At 34.0% G+C, this 14,414-nt stretch overlaps 1 protein-coding gene across 50 annotated transcripts in view; it reads left to right on the top strand.

The window, feature by feature from the left end:
- Positions 1-14,414, top strand: part of RBFOX1 (RNA binding fox-1 homolog 1) — a 584,605-nt gene that overhangs the window by 500,799 nt on the left and 69,392 nt on the right. For all 50 annotated transcript variants that reach the window (XM_072349235.1, XM_072349263.1, XM_072349278.1 and 47 more), the window contains 4 exons: positions 2,598-2,651; positions 6,934-7,026; positions 8,832-8,892; positions 12,531-12,584. In XM_072349235.1, coding sequence (XP_072205336.1) covers positions 2,598-2,651; positions 6,934-7,026; positions 8,832-8,892; positions 12,531-12,584 — 262 coding nt within the window. The remainder of the gene's footprint in view (positions 1-2,597; positions 2,652-6,933; positions 7,027-8,831; positions 8,893-12,530; positions 12,585-14,414) is intronic.

Here is a 14,414-nt window from a genome sequence, read left to right as displayed (position 1 = left end):
AACCACATCACCCTTTTCCTGTAGTAAAAGACAGTACACATCACTTCATCCACTGAAGGCTCTGTCTTGAACTTTTTCTTCAGTGTCGCTACTCCATGGAATGCCATTTTGACTTTGGCTTATAGAAGTGACTCTGCATCTCACTACCAATAATGATGCGATACAGGAAACATTCACCTTCAGCCTTGTATTGGTTCAATGGGTCTTAAAAAAAACTGGTGTATGGTATTCTTTCTGTGTGAACATTTGTGGGACACACCTAACACAAACTTGGTGATATTCCAACCTTGTCACCATTTCCAATGTGTTGAAGCCAATATCTGGCAGTATGTACAGTTATCAGGTTGTAGTCCATCAATTTGCATGGAAGAGCTGACCATGATGTTATTCATTTTGTGGGCTGATAGCCCTGTATAGCAGTCCAGAATGTGGCTTGTCTTTTACATCAATTTCTCCACTGCTGAAATGCAGCACACACTGCCTTATTTTGCTACATCCACTGTTTGGTCTCCATAAACATTCAGTTTATGGACACTTTTGGGTCTTCCATAACATTCAGGTCTTCCATAATCTTCATGTACACCTCCAGATCAGATGCCATTTTGTCAGAGTGCCTCTCTGCTACCATCTGTCACAAAGTGTCACAATATTGGTGGAAAGGTTCAACCTCTGCTGCTCTTCTGCCAAAATCCACCTCTGACATTGTGGGCCAACATAATAAAATAGGAGGCATTACTTTGGGAACAGCCCTCATACTACTTGCCACTTTCTTTCTCTAGATCTGTCATGTTTGGCTCAGGCTTAAATTCTTCTAATGTTTTTCTGTGTGTGTTAAGACCTTCTTAGTATTTGGTTGTATGAAATGAAGGAAATGTTCATTAGAAAGAAGAATCCTGTTATGGTATTGAGAAATCATGATGCCTGTGTTCCTGTATCTTAATCTCTGCAACTTCCCTTTAACCCTCTAAAAATTAACACTCTAGAGGGGGGAAAATATATTTAACTTAAACCAAGTAAAGCAGATGGATTTTATTTGAAAATACATTAAAGGAAAAGTTTAGGAATTTTGGTTATTTATATTTACAAATGAACAACAATTACATTTTTTCCTCAATATTTCCGTGTCTTAGTTCTTAAGATAGGGTGGCTGGAGTTTTCCAGTTTTAGATTGACTTAGAAAACTTTTAGCTTCCAACATGATGGAAAAATTGAATTTCTACAAATGTGAGAGTAATGAAATATCTGTAATGATAAAGCTGCATCTTGATTGTGTTATGCACATGGCAGATTGTTATTTATTTATTTTTATCTTGACGTGAATAGTGCAGAAAAGGAATTGTTTAAACAGCCATTGTCTTCTTATGGGCTAAAATAGCAGTTAAAATGTTAGTTAACTAGATTGCGAATACAAGAACATAAAATAAGCCAAGGGATAGCAAATGATGGTTGATTTTCATAACTAAGATGAAACCACTTATGAAGTAAAGAAGTGCTCTCCTTTCTGTCCTGTGTTTGTTGCATCTTAAAAAACTGCAGTACTGGTTGATTTCTGCAGTTCCTTGCACCATTGATAGATTGTTCTTCATTTGTCTGCCTCTAATTTCTGCCTTTTTGTTTAATCATTGTTTATGTCACTTACTAGTGTTAACGTTGATCAATAGAGCATGATAATGACATAAGAAAAAAAAAAAAACAGAAATGACCCACTGATGTATTTGAGTGTCACATCGCAAAAATGTGCCATCTACAAAAGTGCTCCTAAGTGTTGTGTGAGTCACATATTTGGTTGGGTTTTGTATGCATGAGCAATGCCTACATGACTGTGATATTGAAAGATCAATGCAATTAGGAGTTAATATAATATTAAAGTGCCCTACTGAGGGGGAAAATTCCCCAAAACATAATTATCTATTCTGACTTGCTAAATTACACTTTAGGAAGACAAGAATGACGCATGGAATAAAGGATATCCCTTTTCAGCAATGGTGAGGATAAATCCTCACTCCCTTGAAGCTAGTGACAAAACTCCCAATTGACTCCAGTCTGTTCCTGTAAGGCAGAAGCCTGTTCTGGAAAGCAGTGACAAAAAGTCTTCTGAAACACAGGTTCTTTAGAGGATGTGCTGACCAGAGGGTGAAAGTGTTCATCCAGCCATTAATCTTGTCTTGTTAGTGATATTTGATCATATACCGATCAAATTAACCCAATAAGCATGTTACACTTTTAAGAAATCATTGGTGGCAATTGTACTGAATGAATTACCAGGAAGTAACCAACTATCTGAAAAGAAAAGTAACCACAAAAGACATTTTAGATTTGCAATTCCCTGTGTTTACAGTTCAATGATGACTGTCAGAACATCTTAATAAATTTGATGTCCGTATGTGAATGTGTGGTATCATAGTGACGTGACATACCTGATTTAATGGTACTGACTACTCTTCAGTGTGTCTTTTCTGGTGCTTGGCTATCCTTGATTTTCTATTCTTTAATTTTTTGATACAGTGCCTCAGTTTACCAAACAAACATTTGTAGTAGTGATGATAGAAGTGATGAAATTGGTTTTTTTTTCATATAACTTTTCTATTTCTTTGCAGCAATTTGGTAAAATCTTAGATGTTGAAATTATTTTTAATGAGCGAGGCTCAAAGGTAAGCAGTTCAATTCGACCAAAGATTTTATTTTTAGTCTGTTGAATATACTTTTAATGAGTAAAAGGAAACAACTGCACTAATTTAAATAATAAAAATAATAATAAGTTCTGAAACTTCATGTTACTGAAAAGTGCATTCTGATTTAGATTGCTAAGCAGAAAGAAAATCATTGGACTCATTTTATATATTCTGAAAGAAGTAATATTAACTACTCTAAACTTTCATTTGTTTTATGAGAATGTTGATTTCTGCTTTCTTTATTATTCAGTTATTGTTACGTGTATTTTATAAGATGAGTCCATATTTAAAGATATTTTTAGGTGAGTTTGTATTGGTGTAGTTTTCTTTTTTTTCCTATTGGAAGGAAAGATGATGATAATACCTACTAACTATCTTGTTCAGTAATCGAGTGAGAAAATATGATTGTTACACATTATTTAAGTGCAGATGTTTTCCTCTTTAGTAAAAGCTTAGTACACCAACCCTTTGAATGTTTAATCAGTTATTTGATTAAAAGTTTTCATTATACTGAAAACATTTAAAAAAAAAAATTCTGAAGTTTACTTTGCCTTTAGTATATACAATATACTCTATATTTAGAAATCAGTCAAAACAGAATGATTGTGCCTGCATTATCATCCTTACCTTGTTCTAAGCAGTAGCCAGTTTCCCAGTATGCTTTACCTATGATATCAGCAGCATTATAAGAGTTTGTGTATGACATCTGCATGCTATCTTTTTCCTTTCTCTGCCTTGTTAGAAAACTATCGTGTTTGACTACTGATGTTTCAGTCTGCCAGCAACTCTTACATATGATTTATTATTAGTCATTATTTTCCATTATTCTGTGGTCTTTCATCTTTTAAGATGAAATGTATATCATAAATCTCTCTTAAAACAGATACATTTTAATTTTTTTTTTTTTCCTTTCATGTGTTAGTATTTATATATTTAAGACTGTCTCTCCTCCCATCCTTCCTCTTTCTTGTAATGGTGCACTTAGAATTTTCTGGTCAACATTCCAGAATTATTCTGACATTCATTAATTAGTTCCCTTGCCTACTACTCCAGACCCAATCTGAACACTTAGCTGTTTTTTTCACTAAGCAACCAAAACCTTTGGAAATTAGTGGCTTAGGAGAAGGTCTTTTCAAGTTGGTGACAATCTCCTATCTTAAAATGTATCATCATTACATTATGAAGGTTGAGTAGTTTTTGCAAAAGATGTTGACTGTGCAGAACCTATTCGTACCAGATAGTTTTATAGATTTCAAATGACATCCCACACTTGCCACCTTCAATTGCTCCTGTGTGGAAATGAGTACAATTTGTAGCAGGTTATGCCTTTGTTCAGCAATTAAATCTTGCATACCCAGGACTTTGAGCCAGCATGGTTGAATCAGACAGCATAAATTTGTCTTTTGGGTAGGTGGGGAATATTTCTAAACTAGATTTTGCTAGTGATCCTACAGTACTGAAAACGTGTTAAATCTTTTGGTGTGTATACTTTGGTATACAATTACTGTATGTTACAGCAGCAGCCATTTCTTCACTTAACAACAGCTCTGATGCATCTCCAAAAATAAAACAGAAATTTGTCCTGCTTGTAGTTAAAAATAGTCAAGTCATTTGACAGACTTAAGAATACAATGCAGAAATTTGCATTACTGGTTAGTATAAGCCAAGTTAACTGTTGAAGTAGCTGCATGGGAAATGCATGCTAATATGTTTGTCTACCTATTTAAATATGGGATGAACAAATCTTTGGTTGGCAGTTGAGTTTCTGGGTCATCTAGATAAAATTATACATTTGCATAAATAATGAAATCTTAATTTCAGTAGTGTTAGTTATAGTAAAACATTGAAAAAAAAGATACAGTGGGTATTTATTTTGGAGTCTTTGATTTTCCTGTCCTTTGGCTCTACTTGCTCTACTTTTTTATATCTTTCCTTTTTTTTTTTAATTCAGTTAGGTTTTTATCTTTCTGTTCTGTTGTTCCCCCACGGAGAGGGGGATGGTTTAGCAGCAAAGATGGAGAAAGGCAAAGATATATGGAATTGTGTGGAGATAGGTTTGCTCCATTGCTGACTTCAGCAATGGTTTCTGTTGTGAAGTCTCCGTAGTGGTATCATAAATTATAAGCTTTTTAAAACAACTTCTACAAGGTGAGAGTTTTGAGGAAACAAAAAAGACAAAATAAATCTTTAAAGCTTAAAGAAAGGTATATGCAGGCATCTAAAATGTAGGATATAATACTGAGGAGGTGTACTTACTTTTCCTTGAGGACTACTGTTTTGTTTTTTTTGTTTTGTTTTGTTTTCTGGAAAAATAATTATGTGCTCAGTGTCTTGTGGTTAAGGTTTTGTCCTAAAATGGCGAGGGGTAGAGTAGAGGAAGTGCGTGGAGTCGTGTGGTTGGAGAATGCAGATGGAGCCCTCAGTGAGCTCAGTCTTTAGTGTGGCTATGAAATGGGGAAAAAGAAAAATAAATGAATAGAAAATAAGAAGAGCAATGGTTTGTCGGTTTAAACTACTTTGTAGAGAATGGGACAGAAACTGGTACTATATGGAAGTCTCTTCCTTTGTTATAAACTGGTATGCATCGATATGTTCTTTTAGTAGACAAAATAAGGCATACACCCATATAGTGATCCTGACAGTATCTCCAAATTGTTTTGTCCATGTATTATTTTTGTAGTTCATGTCCATCGTTTACCTCAGTGTTTCATGTGTTAATACTTAGTTTTGCTTTAGCTATCTATTTGCAGTGAAAACGAGAAATATCTTCCCTTCCTTCCTCTTTTTTTCACTCAGCCTGTGAATAATAGGTAGAATTTCAGAGAGTAAATGATTGAATACTAACCCCCCAAATTCAGTGAACATTCTGCAGAACGAGGATAAAAGGGAGGATAAAGCTTGAGGAGATATCATAGAACAGCTAGGGAACAGAAGGGACATCAAGGATCTTCAAGCTCCAACCCCCCTTCTGCAGGCAAGGCTGCCAGCCTCAACATGATAGATATGATGCATGACTTAATGTTGAGCAACAAAACAAAGGAAAACCTTAAGTAACAGGGAAGGAAAAGGTTGTGATAGGACTTCAAATAGATGCATCAGTGCTTTAATTAAAAATATGGGCATGTATAACTTGCAAGTGTTTGTAGTTATGGAGCATTCAAGGTTATAGAAGTTTGTTTACTTGAGTATATTCAAGAAAGCTTGCAAAGGCATTGTGTAGTGCTAACATAAGAATTACTTCAAAGGGTTGGTGTATGTTTCTAAAATGTTTTTTAATGTCTGATTTTGAAAAGTATTTACAACATTTTTACATGAAATACTTGCAAATAGTGCTTATTTTAACTTAGTCTAATAAAAAGTATTTTAGTAGGATTGAAAATGTTTGCTTAGCCTGATGTTATCAAGTGAAGTATTTACTCTGGGGGGAATTTAATATTAGATGAGTGTTCTCCTGTCCCATTAACATGGGATCTGGAGTACTACCAGTTGCATGTGGGAGGTAAAATATAGAAATAGTAAATTAATCAGTTAAAGTTACTCAAAGCGTTTTCATTTTTATTCCTTTACCAGAGTTTATTTTTCTATTCACATCATGTGATTTTATTTGATCTGTAAATATAAGGAAGTTTTATTCTTTGTTCTGAAAGTACTTTTGTTGGTGGTTTACTTTTCTTTTCTTTTTCTTTTTCTTTTATAAAAAAATAAGTAAAGGCTGTATAGTTTGAAAAAAGTTTAATTTACCCTAGTGTTGCATGGGAACAGTGTTTCTTCTGATCACAACAGCATGACTAAATAGGCAATGTTTTAGAGTATATTGACATTCAGTGTTGAATTTTGTGCACATGTTTTTTTTATTTTGTTGAGATATCTGCATGCTGTTAAAATGTGATTCATTTTCTTTTCTCATTAGTTCATTTTTTTTTTCTATGTGAAGACACTGTAATTTCTTTTGATTTAATTTTCTTATTGTTAGATTTATTTTCCTCTGTAGTGACACGTAGAAAGGTATTTTTGGTATCATTCTTTGAATTTCTCAGAGGGTATTATGTAATTGATGACAGAAAAAAAAATCTGTTCACATTTGTCGCTTATTTATTGCACATCTCTATACAATTATAATTTTTCTAATTTGCATGTTACAGAACTGAAGCAAGGACGAGAAAATATTAAATTAAAGAGAGAGAACATAAGCAAACAAGTGGTCGCTGACTGAAATAATAATGTGCATGTTGTTTTCCCCCCTTCTCCCTCCTGCATGCAGGGATTTGGTTTCGTAACTTTCGAAAATAGTGCTGATGCGGACAGGGCGAGGGAGAAATTACACGGCACCGTGGTAGAGGGCCGTAAAATCGAGGTGCATGTTCAAAATATTTTCCTTTTCATCTTTTTTATAAATGTCTGCTTCACTCTCATTTGTTGTTTCAGATGCATCATTGGTGTCTTCTGTGTGCTCCCCTTCCCCCTTCCCATTGTTTATATATATATTTATATATAAAGAGAGAGAATCTGGCCTTACTTGGGTTTTTTATTATTATTTCTTTTGTAATTATTATTATTATTATTATCATTATTGCTGAAAGGTGGAATTGGAAGGAGAAAAAAAAATAAAGAACTTTAAGATTTTGAAGTTATTATTTTGGATATTTTGTGAATCAATGGGTGCAGTAGATTCCAAAAAGGAAAAAAAAAAAAAAAAAAAAAACAACCAGCCAACAACAATAACGAAAATTGAGAACAAAAACAACAACAAAAAATACTGTGTGACAGACAAAGCGAAAACGAACAAAAGGTTGTTTTTTTTTATTTTGTTTTGGTTTTGGTTTTGTTTTTTTATTTTTTTATTTTTTTCTGCAGGGTTGATGCGGGATCCACAGTGGCTTTCAAAAAATTCAGATTGGAAAAGAAGCATCCAAAAGGTGTACAAGAAAAAGAAACAGAGCCAGACTAGAGACCGACCGATTTTAAGATTTCGTTTTTCTTGAAACCATCAGGCTCCTTTGGCTAGATGGCCTGAGCCATTCCTATCAATTAAAGAAACAATACAAACTCGTTTTAGTACCACTGGATCCCCTTCAATACTGCCTCAGTCGTATTTGTTAGAATTTAAAAAAAAAAAATCCCCTTCAATACTGCCTCAGTCGTATTTGTTAGAATTTAAAAAAAAAAAAAAAAAAAGAAAAGAAAATACCAATTGAAAATGCTGTCGTCTTTTGAGTAAGATGTTGCATATTTTGCCTTTTCATTTTCCCCCTTCGACGGTAGCGCTTAGGGCCCTCACCAAACTCTCAGTAACCATGGTAACTGTATACATACCCATGCTGGCGATGGTGCTGAATGGTAAGTGGAGAAGTCCATCTGCCGTTTCACGTATTTAGCGCTGATATACCACGTGAATTTTTTTGACTTGTTGTATTAAGTTTTCTTGATGCTACATTTTTTTCTATATTGGTACGCCTGTAATTGAGTGTACGTTTTAAGCAAGCCTGGGAGGCACTGATTGGATTGAGGATATGACTTCGTGCACATCTTACTCAGATTGTTAACTCCATATTGTGTTAAATAATGCACCCTCTTTTTATCCTTTTGTTAGCTGTGATTTTAAAGCTTGAATGATTTTGTTAATTCTTGCAATGAAAAAGGCTCTTGTTCCAAGTGTTGAATGCTAGATGTTGCTTTTCCAATGGTACTTCTCTTCTAAAGGGTTATGTTGCACACTGCTAAAATTCATTTGTCCCTTTTTTTGACATTTTCTTTGTTTCCTTGTACCTTGTCTATTTCCCTTCTATTCCACTGCATGTTCCTTCATATAATCTTTTTTTTTCTTTTTCTGTTTTGAATATTTATTGTATCAGTGTTATCATGGAATACAAGCATGCTCTTAAGTCTTAAATTATGCAATACCTTTTAATTTGCTTTTAATGTCTTTTTATTAAAGTTTAAATGATATGACTTTGCTTTATTGAAATGATTTGTAAGTTAAAATGGTTATGAAAGTAAATGTAATTATAAATAGTATGATTTTGTTATGCACCTGTTGCCTTCTATAAATTAAATTGCATTTTATTTTTTACATGACTAATAGCAATGATAATGCATGCATTTAATAATACCACGGGCCATCCTTGTAACCCTTTCTAATCCAGTGTTCTATGTGCTTAGGTAAATAATGCAACAGCACGTGTAATGACAAATAAAAAGACCGTCAACCCTTACACGAATGGTAAGTGCATGATATCTCACTGCGTGGTTTTTATGTCAGTGCATGTGAAACCTCACATCTCCTTGGGCTTATGCTTTATCCAGCAACCCAGAAGGAAAGCCCATTATGGCTGGGCTTAATTTCCATCCTTGTGAACTTCCTCTTAACTCACGGGGATGGGCATAGCATGGAACATTTTGCCTTTCTGGAATCTGTGAGTTTAACCACAGTTGCTTTTGTATAGGAAAATATACCCAACAGCATTATTCTCTTCTAGCTTTGTGCAGTGTTAATGTTGTAACAAATGAACTGATCAAAGGATTCGGTTTTACTTGGATGGTGGAGGAGGAAATGTCTCTGTTAGGGATGAGCTCCTTTTCAGTACCCAGTCACATATCTGAGCAAGGATATTTCTTTTGTCTTCCTTATGCGCTTTGTTAGAAGCAAAGGGCAACTTGCAATCGAATGCTGACTATAGATTTTTTTCCATGGTCTAATCTAAATTCTCAGTTCCTTAAAAAAGTTATTCTAATACTGATCTAAAAAGTGAAGTTAATGATAAAAACATAATCTGCAGTTAATGAAGGTGTTTGGAGACAATATATTTTGAACGTGTTTTCTTTGGCAATGTTTTATCATGTGCATTTGCTAGTTCAGAAAATGCTAACAAGTTCCTAACTCATAGTCAAACAATAATACATCAATTGAAGTTAATTGCAATTACGTTTTTCTGTTTTACCAGAATGTGTAGCTGTAATTATTTGCTTTCCAATTTAATTTAGCTTTTCCCATCCAGTAGAAAACAGATGAAATCTGCACATACATCAATAACAATTTCCACATTTAGCTTAGATTCTTCGCCGTTTTGGAATATAATGAATCTTATTTTCTGTATTTGAGCATTCATTACTGAGATTTTTCTAAAAACCACGGTAAACAGTGACTTTATTTATTTATTTATTTATGTTTATTTTAAAGAGTCATAATTTTATCTTAATGTGGAAAAAATAAAGTGACAGTTTTCATTTGGCATGCAATAACTGGGCAAGTTATAATGATATGGAGAAGAAGAGCCTTAAAATTCCTAGTGATTTTTCAGAAAGCATTTTCTTCCTCACTTTGTATGTAGATGTGTAACTTGCCAAATGATGCAGATGGGAAATCTCCTTCATTATTACTGACTTTAAAACATCTCAGTGAATCTAACAGGAGAGATGTGAAGCTTGAATGGATCACAAAGCAAGATCTTGTTACAATAAGGAACTATATTAAATTTATGCATATGGTATTATGAACTTATCCTGCTATATTGTCAAGATAAAAATATAAAAGTAGATTTGATATCAATGATGACATATATTTTGTATTCATATTATGCTAAAGCTAAAACACGCATCGGTAGCATGTTATTCATCAACATATCCATTGTTGGTGGATGGTCATGCTGGAAATTAGATTTTAGGTATCTGATTTTAAGATTCACCTTTGTTTCCTGCACTGCTCTATTACTTGTGTCATACATTGTCATTTATTTGTATCCAAATCGAGATAACTTGCTGCTTAGTATTTCCCACTTGTAATGTTTTGTGTCTGTGATTCTCCAGCCTGTTCTATCTCGATGAGATCTCCAGCAGAACCGTGAAGCATCTTGCTAAGTGCCTAAAAATTAGAATTTGTTTTTGCAAATTTATACATCCAAGGATGTGCATATGCAGGATGATCTTTTCTGATATTCTTCTTTTGGTGGGTGTCTACACAACAGACTAGTTGTAGTTCATAGATGCTTATTTTTATAACTTTTGTTATTGTCTCAGGTCTCATTCAGAATGAAGTGTAGATGTGGAGTATGTTCCATTTACTTTAATCAGTGTTTCTATTATTCATTATTCTGTCATTCCCGGTTCTTTACTCTCTTGTCAGGAACTAACCATTGCTGTAGCTGATTATTAAAGATTGCTCTTGTTAAAAGTTTAAAAATGAAAAATAAAGGGAATTTTTCTGTGTTTTTCTATGGGCCTGCTAGCACCTGAAAGATGCTTCTGAGAAAGATAACCAGAAACTTTTTCTTTGTATGTCTTTCTGCTGAACCACTACTTCATTAGTAGGTGGCTTCATTTTTCAAAGTGTATGTGGTGACTGACATGTTGTTGGCACACACGATTAAATGACAACATGTAAGACCTTAATGTTTCTGCAGTTTCCAAAAATAAGATGCACTCCATTTTGCCTTTCATTTCTGGATATTGCTGCAATTGATAACAGGGCTCCTATTGTAAATATGGTTGCTAAAGGCAACAGGCAGTTGAGGGGTATTTGCAGTATCTTGTATTTGAGACTTCTGTTAATCTAAACTTCAAAATCTCAAACTAGTGAGCAAATTCAAAATCAGAACTAGTGACAAGTAGTGCAGTCAGGTTCCTTTCCATTCCCTCTTGTTCTGGATGCAAACAGGAAGAAAGCAAACAGTGTCTCAGGGCTCCTTTCCCACCAAGCATTCCTCAGGCAACGCGCAGCTTTCTGCTCTACAAAGTGAAAATAATCATTTCTACGTTACTGTGCAATATGAACTTATTTCCTTGCCTTTAGCACATTTAATCTGTACTGTTTCTTTAGATGACTGTATAGGGTCATCTTATAAGTTCCTCTCAAGTTCCTACAACATTGCTGTCTTTAGCATCATATATACTATGAACACTGGCCCTGTGTCTAAGGCAAGGCTGTGTACCTGGAAGAGTAGCATCACATGTAAGGACTCAACAGCAATTCTTTGGAGCGTTGCCTGAACAGATGGCACAAAACATCTCTTGGTTCTGGATTGCTTTTAGGCCAGCTGTACGACAGTGGTTATTTAAAGCAAAGGCATTGCCTACATTGGCCAGTGTAAGAGGTTGGCAGAGCATGACTGAAGCATTTTCATATAAGCCAGCTATTTCATTGTAATATGCCACCTGTACATGCAGGTTGTGTAGCCATTTCTGATACATGACTGTGTTGTGCCATTTTAGTGCAGAGAGTCTGAAGTACAAATGCAATTTGGGAAAAGAGTCTGGCATTTGACTGGGCTCAGACAGCGCACAGATATCTTTTCTGTCACGGCGGACTGTGCTTAACAGTGCCTTCTCTTTCATTTTTTATCTGAAGTAGAATGAAAATACTCATTTTATTGCCTTGTAATATACATTAATGCATGCTTAGCAGAAGTAACCCGTGTCCAGCAAGTGAGCTGTTTTGGCCTTACTAGTGTGTAACTGGAGACTTAAAGCAATGAAAAAGAACTGATCTGCTCTGTTAGATTACATGATGTAGTGATACCTGAACTAGTTATGCCCTAATTGCATAGCTTAAGGTAATAAGACCATGGTAACTATGCGTTTCAACTAAGCTAGTTCACCTGATGATTTGCTCCAGTACTACTTGCAATATTGAAATGTTCAGATAATGATTTATTTCATTACTTGTTTCCATACTTGAGAATCAGAATACACTGATATTAAAGGTCAGTGTTCCAAGACATCTATAAAACCTTTATTAAAAAGACCTTGAACGCATTTTATGTATATGTTTCTATTAATAAATAAATAAATAAATAAAATAAACAGTACATTGCTGTTATCAGTAATTGCAGTATTAACTCTGCTATGTTTTTATGTTTGCTGCAGGCTGGAAATTAAATCCAGTTGTTGGTGCAGTTTATAGTCCAGAATTCTATGCAGGTAAGGATTAAACTGCAGTTGTCTGTGCTGTGTTTAATTTAAACATATATAAGTACAGATTGAACGTTTGGTGTGAGGTTTGTTTAACTCATGCTCCCTGCTCATTGTTTGCAGATTTATTAAGGTTTTGACAGTTACCTGGGAATACTGAAGTTTATGTAGAAGATGTAAGAATAACTTTTCTTGGATAGCAAAATATGAACTGCAATATTGCAGCCTTACATTTTAATTATTTTATGCTTTATCTTGTATTTCATTCATTTAATTTTTAAATTTTGGTACAGAAATTTTGTGTCATGAATGACTTAAGCTTAGACAACAACAAAAAAAATCTATCTGTAAATATGTCTATATAAAATATAGATATTCACACAAATGTCTAGGATTTTGAACTCCATTCCTATGTTTTTCTTGAACATTTTTCTTTAAATTTTATATTTTGTTATTCAGTCTTTTAAAACTTTTGTGTTTGTAATCTATATTATCTCTCAAGATTTCATTAAGACAATTCTAATCCTGGGTACAACTTGGAGTCGATGAGATTTAGCCTATTTCTTTGCCATTGCTAGCAGCAATTTGTAAATATACTGCAGCAGCAGCAATATGGGTGTGCACCAAAATTAATCTGACTATAGGACAACTTGAATCCCACCATAGCCATAGCTTCTAGAAAGTCCAAAAATGCCACGATTTTGTGTGTTGTTTGTTTGTTCTTTTAAACTAATAGTTTACAACTTAGGGAGAAATGATCTCTGTAGCTCCGTATGTTATTTGTACATTTCTTCAATAGGCTGGATAAAATTTGAGTTCATATGTTATAACACAAAATTGGTAATCCATTGTCACACAACATAGGTAATGAAAAATAAGGAAGTAATTGTGGAATGCATTTGTTACAGCAAGTTGAAACAAGGGAAGTTTCCACTAGGTGTTAGGAAACCATTTTTCACTAACAGTGGTTAAGCATGAGAAGAGGTTGACTACAGATGCTGAGGAATCTCCAACCTTAGAGATACTTAAACCTACCTCCACTGGATAAAGCTGAAAATGTTTGGTTAGCTCAAAGAATTTCAAGAGAGAAAAATTTTGTACAGAACGACAGTTATAAACAAATTCTTATTTTAAAGAAGCTGCCTACAATATATGCAGTGCCAACTACTGAAATAGATAAACAATACAAGTTGGGGTATTGCACTATGAAAGTGACTTCAGAATAATAAAAACACTAAGCTGGTACTCATGGAAAAGCAATATTTATTGTAGGCAGAATTTGTTTCCTTCTTTGATGTGTGCCTACATTGAAAACAGGGATTTAACATTGATCTTGTTTGAGCAGTTAGTGAACCAACCCTGAACCTGCATAAATTAGGAAGTCGGAGTTATTAGTCATTTTATATAAATGACTTTGTGTTAATGACAAATATAATAATATTCCCATAGTACAGTAATCAATTTTCTAATACGTATGCAGAATTAACAGTCTGACTTATAATTGTCTCATGAAGTAGGGCATGAAGAGTTCACATAGTTTGTAAATTAAAATCAATATTTTCAATCTCTCCTGAAGGTAATTTTCTTAATTTACTGGATTTTTTCCTAACATTTATTTTTTCTTTTAATTATAAAATGGCAGGTTATTGATTTTTTTTTTCTTTTTCTTTTTTTTTTATAACCTCCTAAAGTCCCGAGTGCATTTTTATTGCCAACGCTAGGGAGGTGTTTGCCCTTCTTAATGAGAATCTTTAATTACCATTAGAAGAATATTAATTTAATTTTATGAATTATAGCATGCACTCTACCACACCTATGCAGGAAGTTCTATCCAGGATA

This window comes from Excalfactoria chinensis, chromosome 14 (assembly GCF_039878825.1).
Source record: "Excalfactoria chinensis isolate bCotChi1 chromosome 14, bCotChi1.hap2, whole genome shotgun sequence".
In the NCBI taxonomy this organism is placed as follows: domain Eukaryota; kingdom Metazoa; phylum Chordata; class Aves; order Galliformes; family Phasianidae; genus Excalfactoria; species Excalfactoria chinensis.
This window is presented reverse-complemented; position numbering and strand designations above follow the sequence as displayed.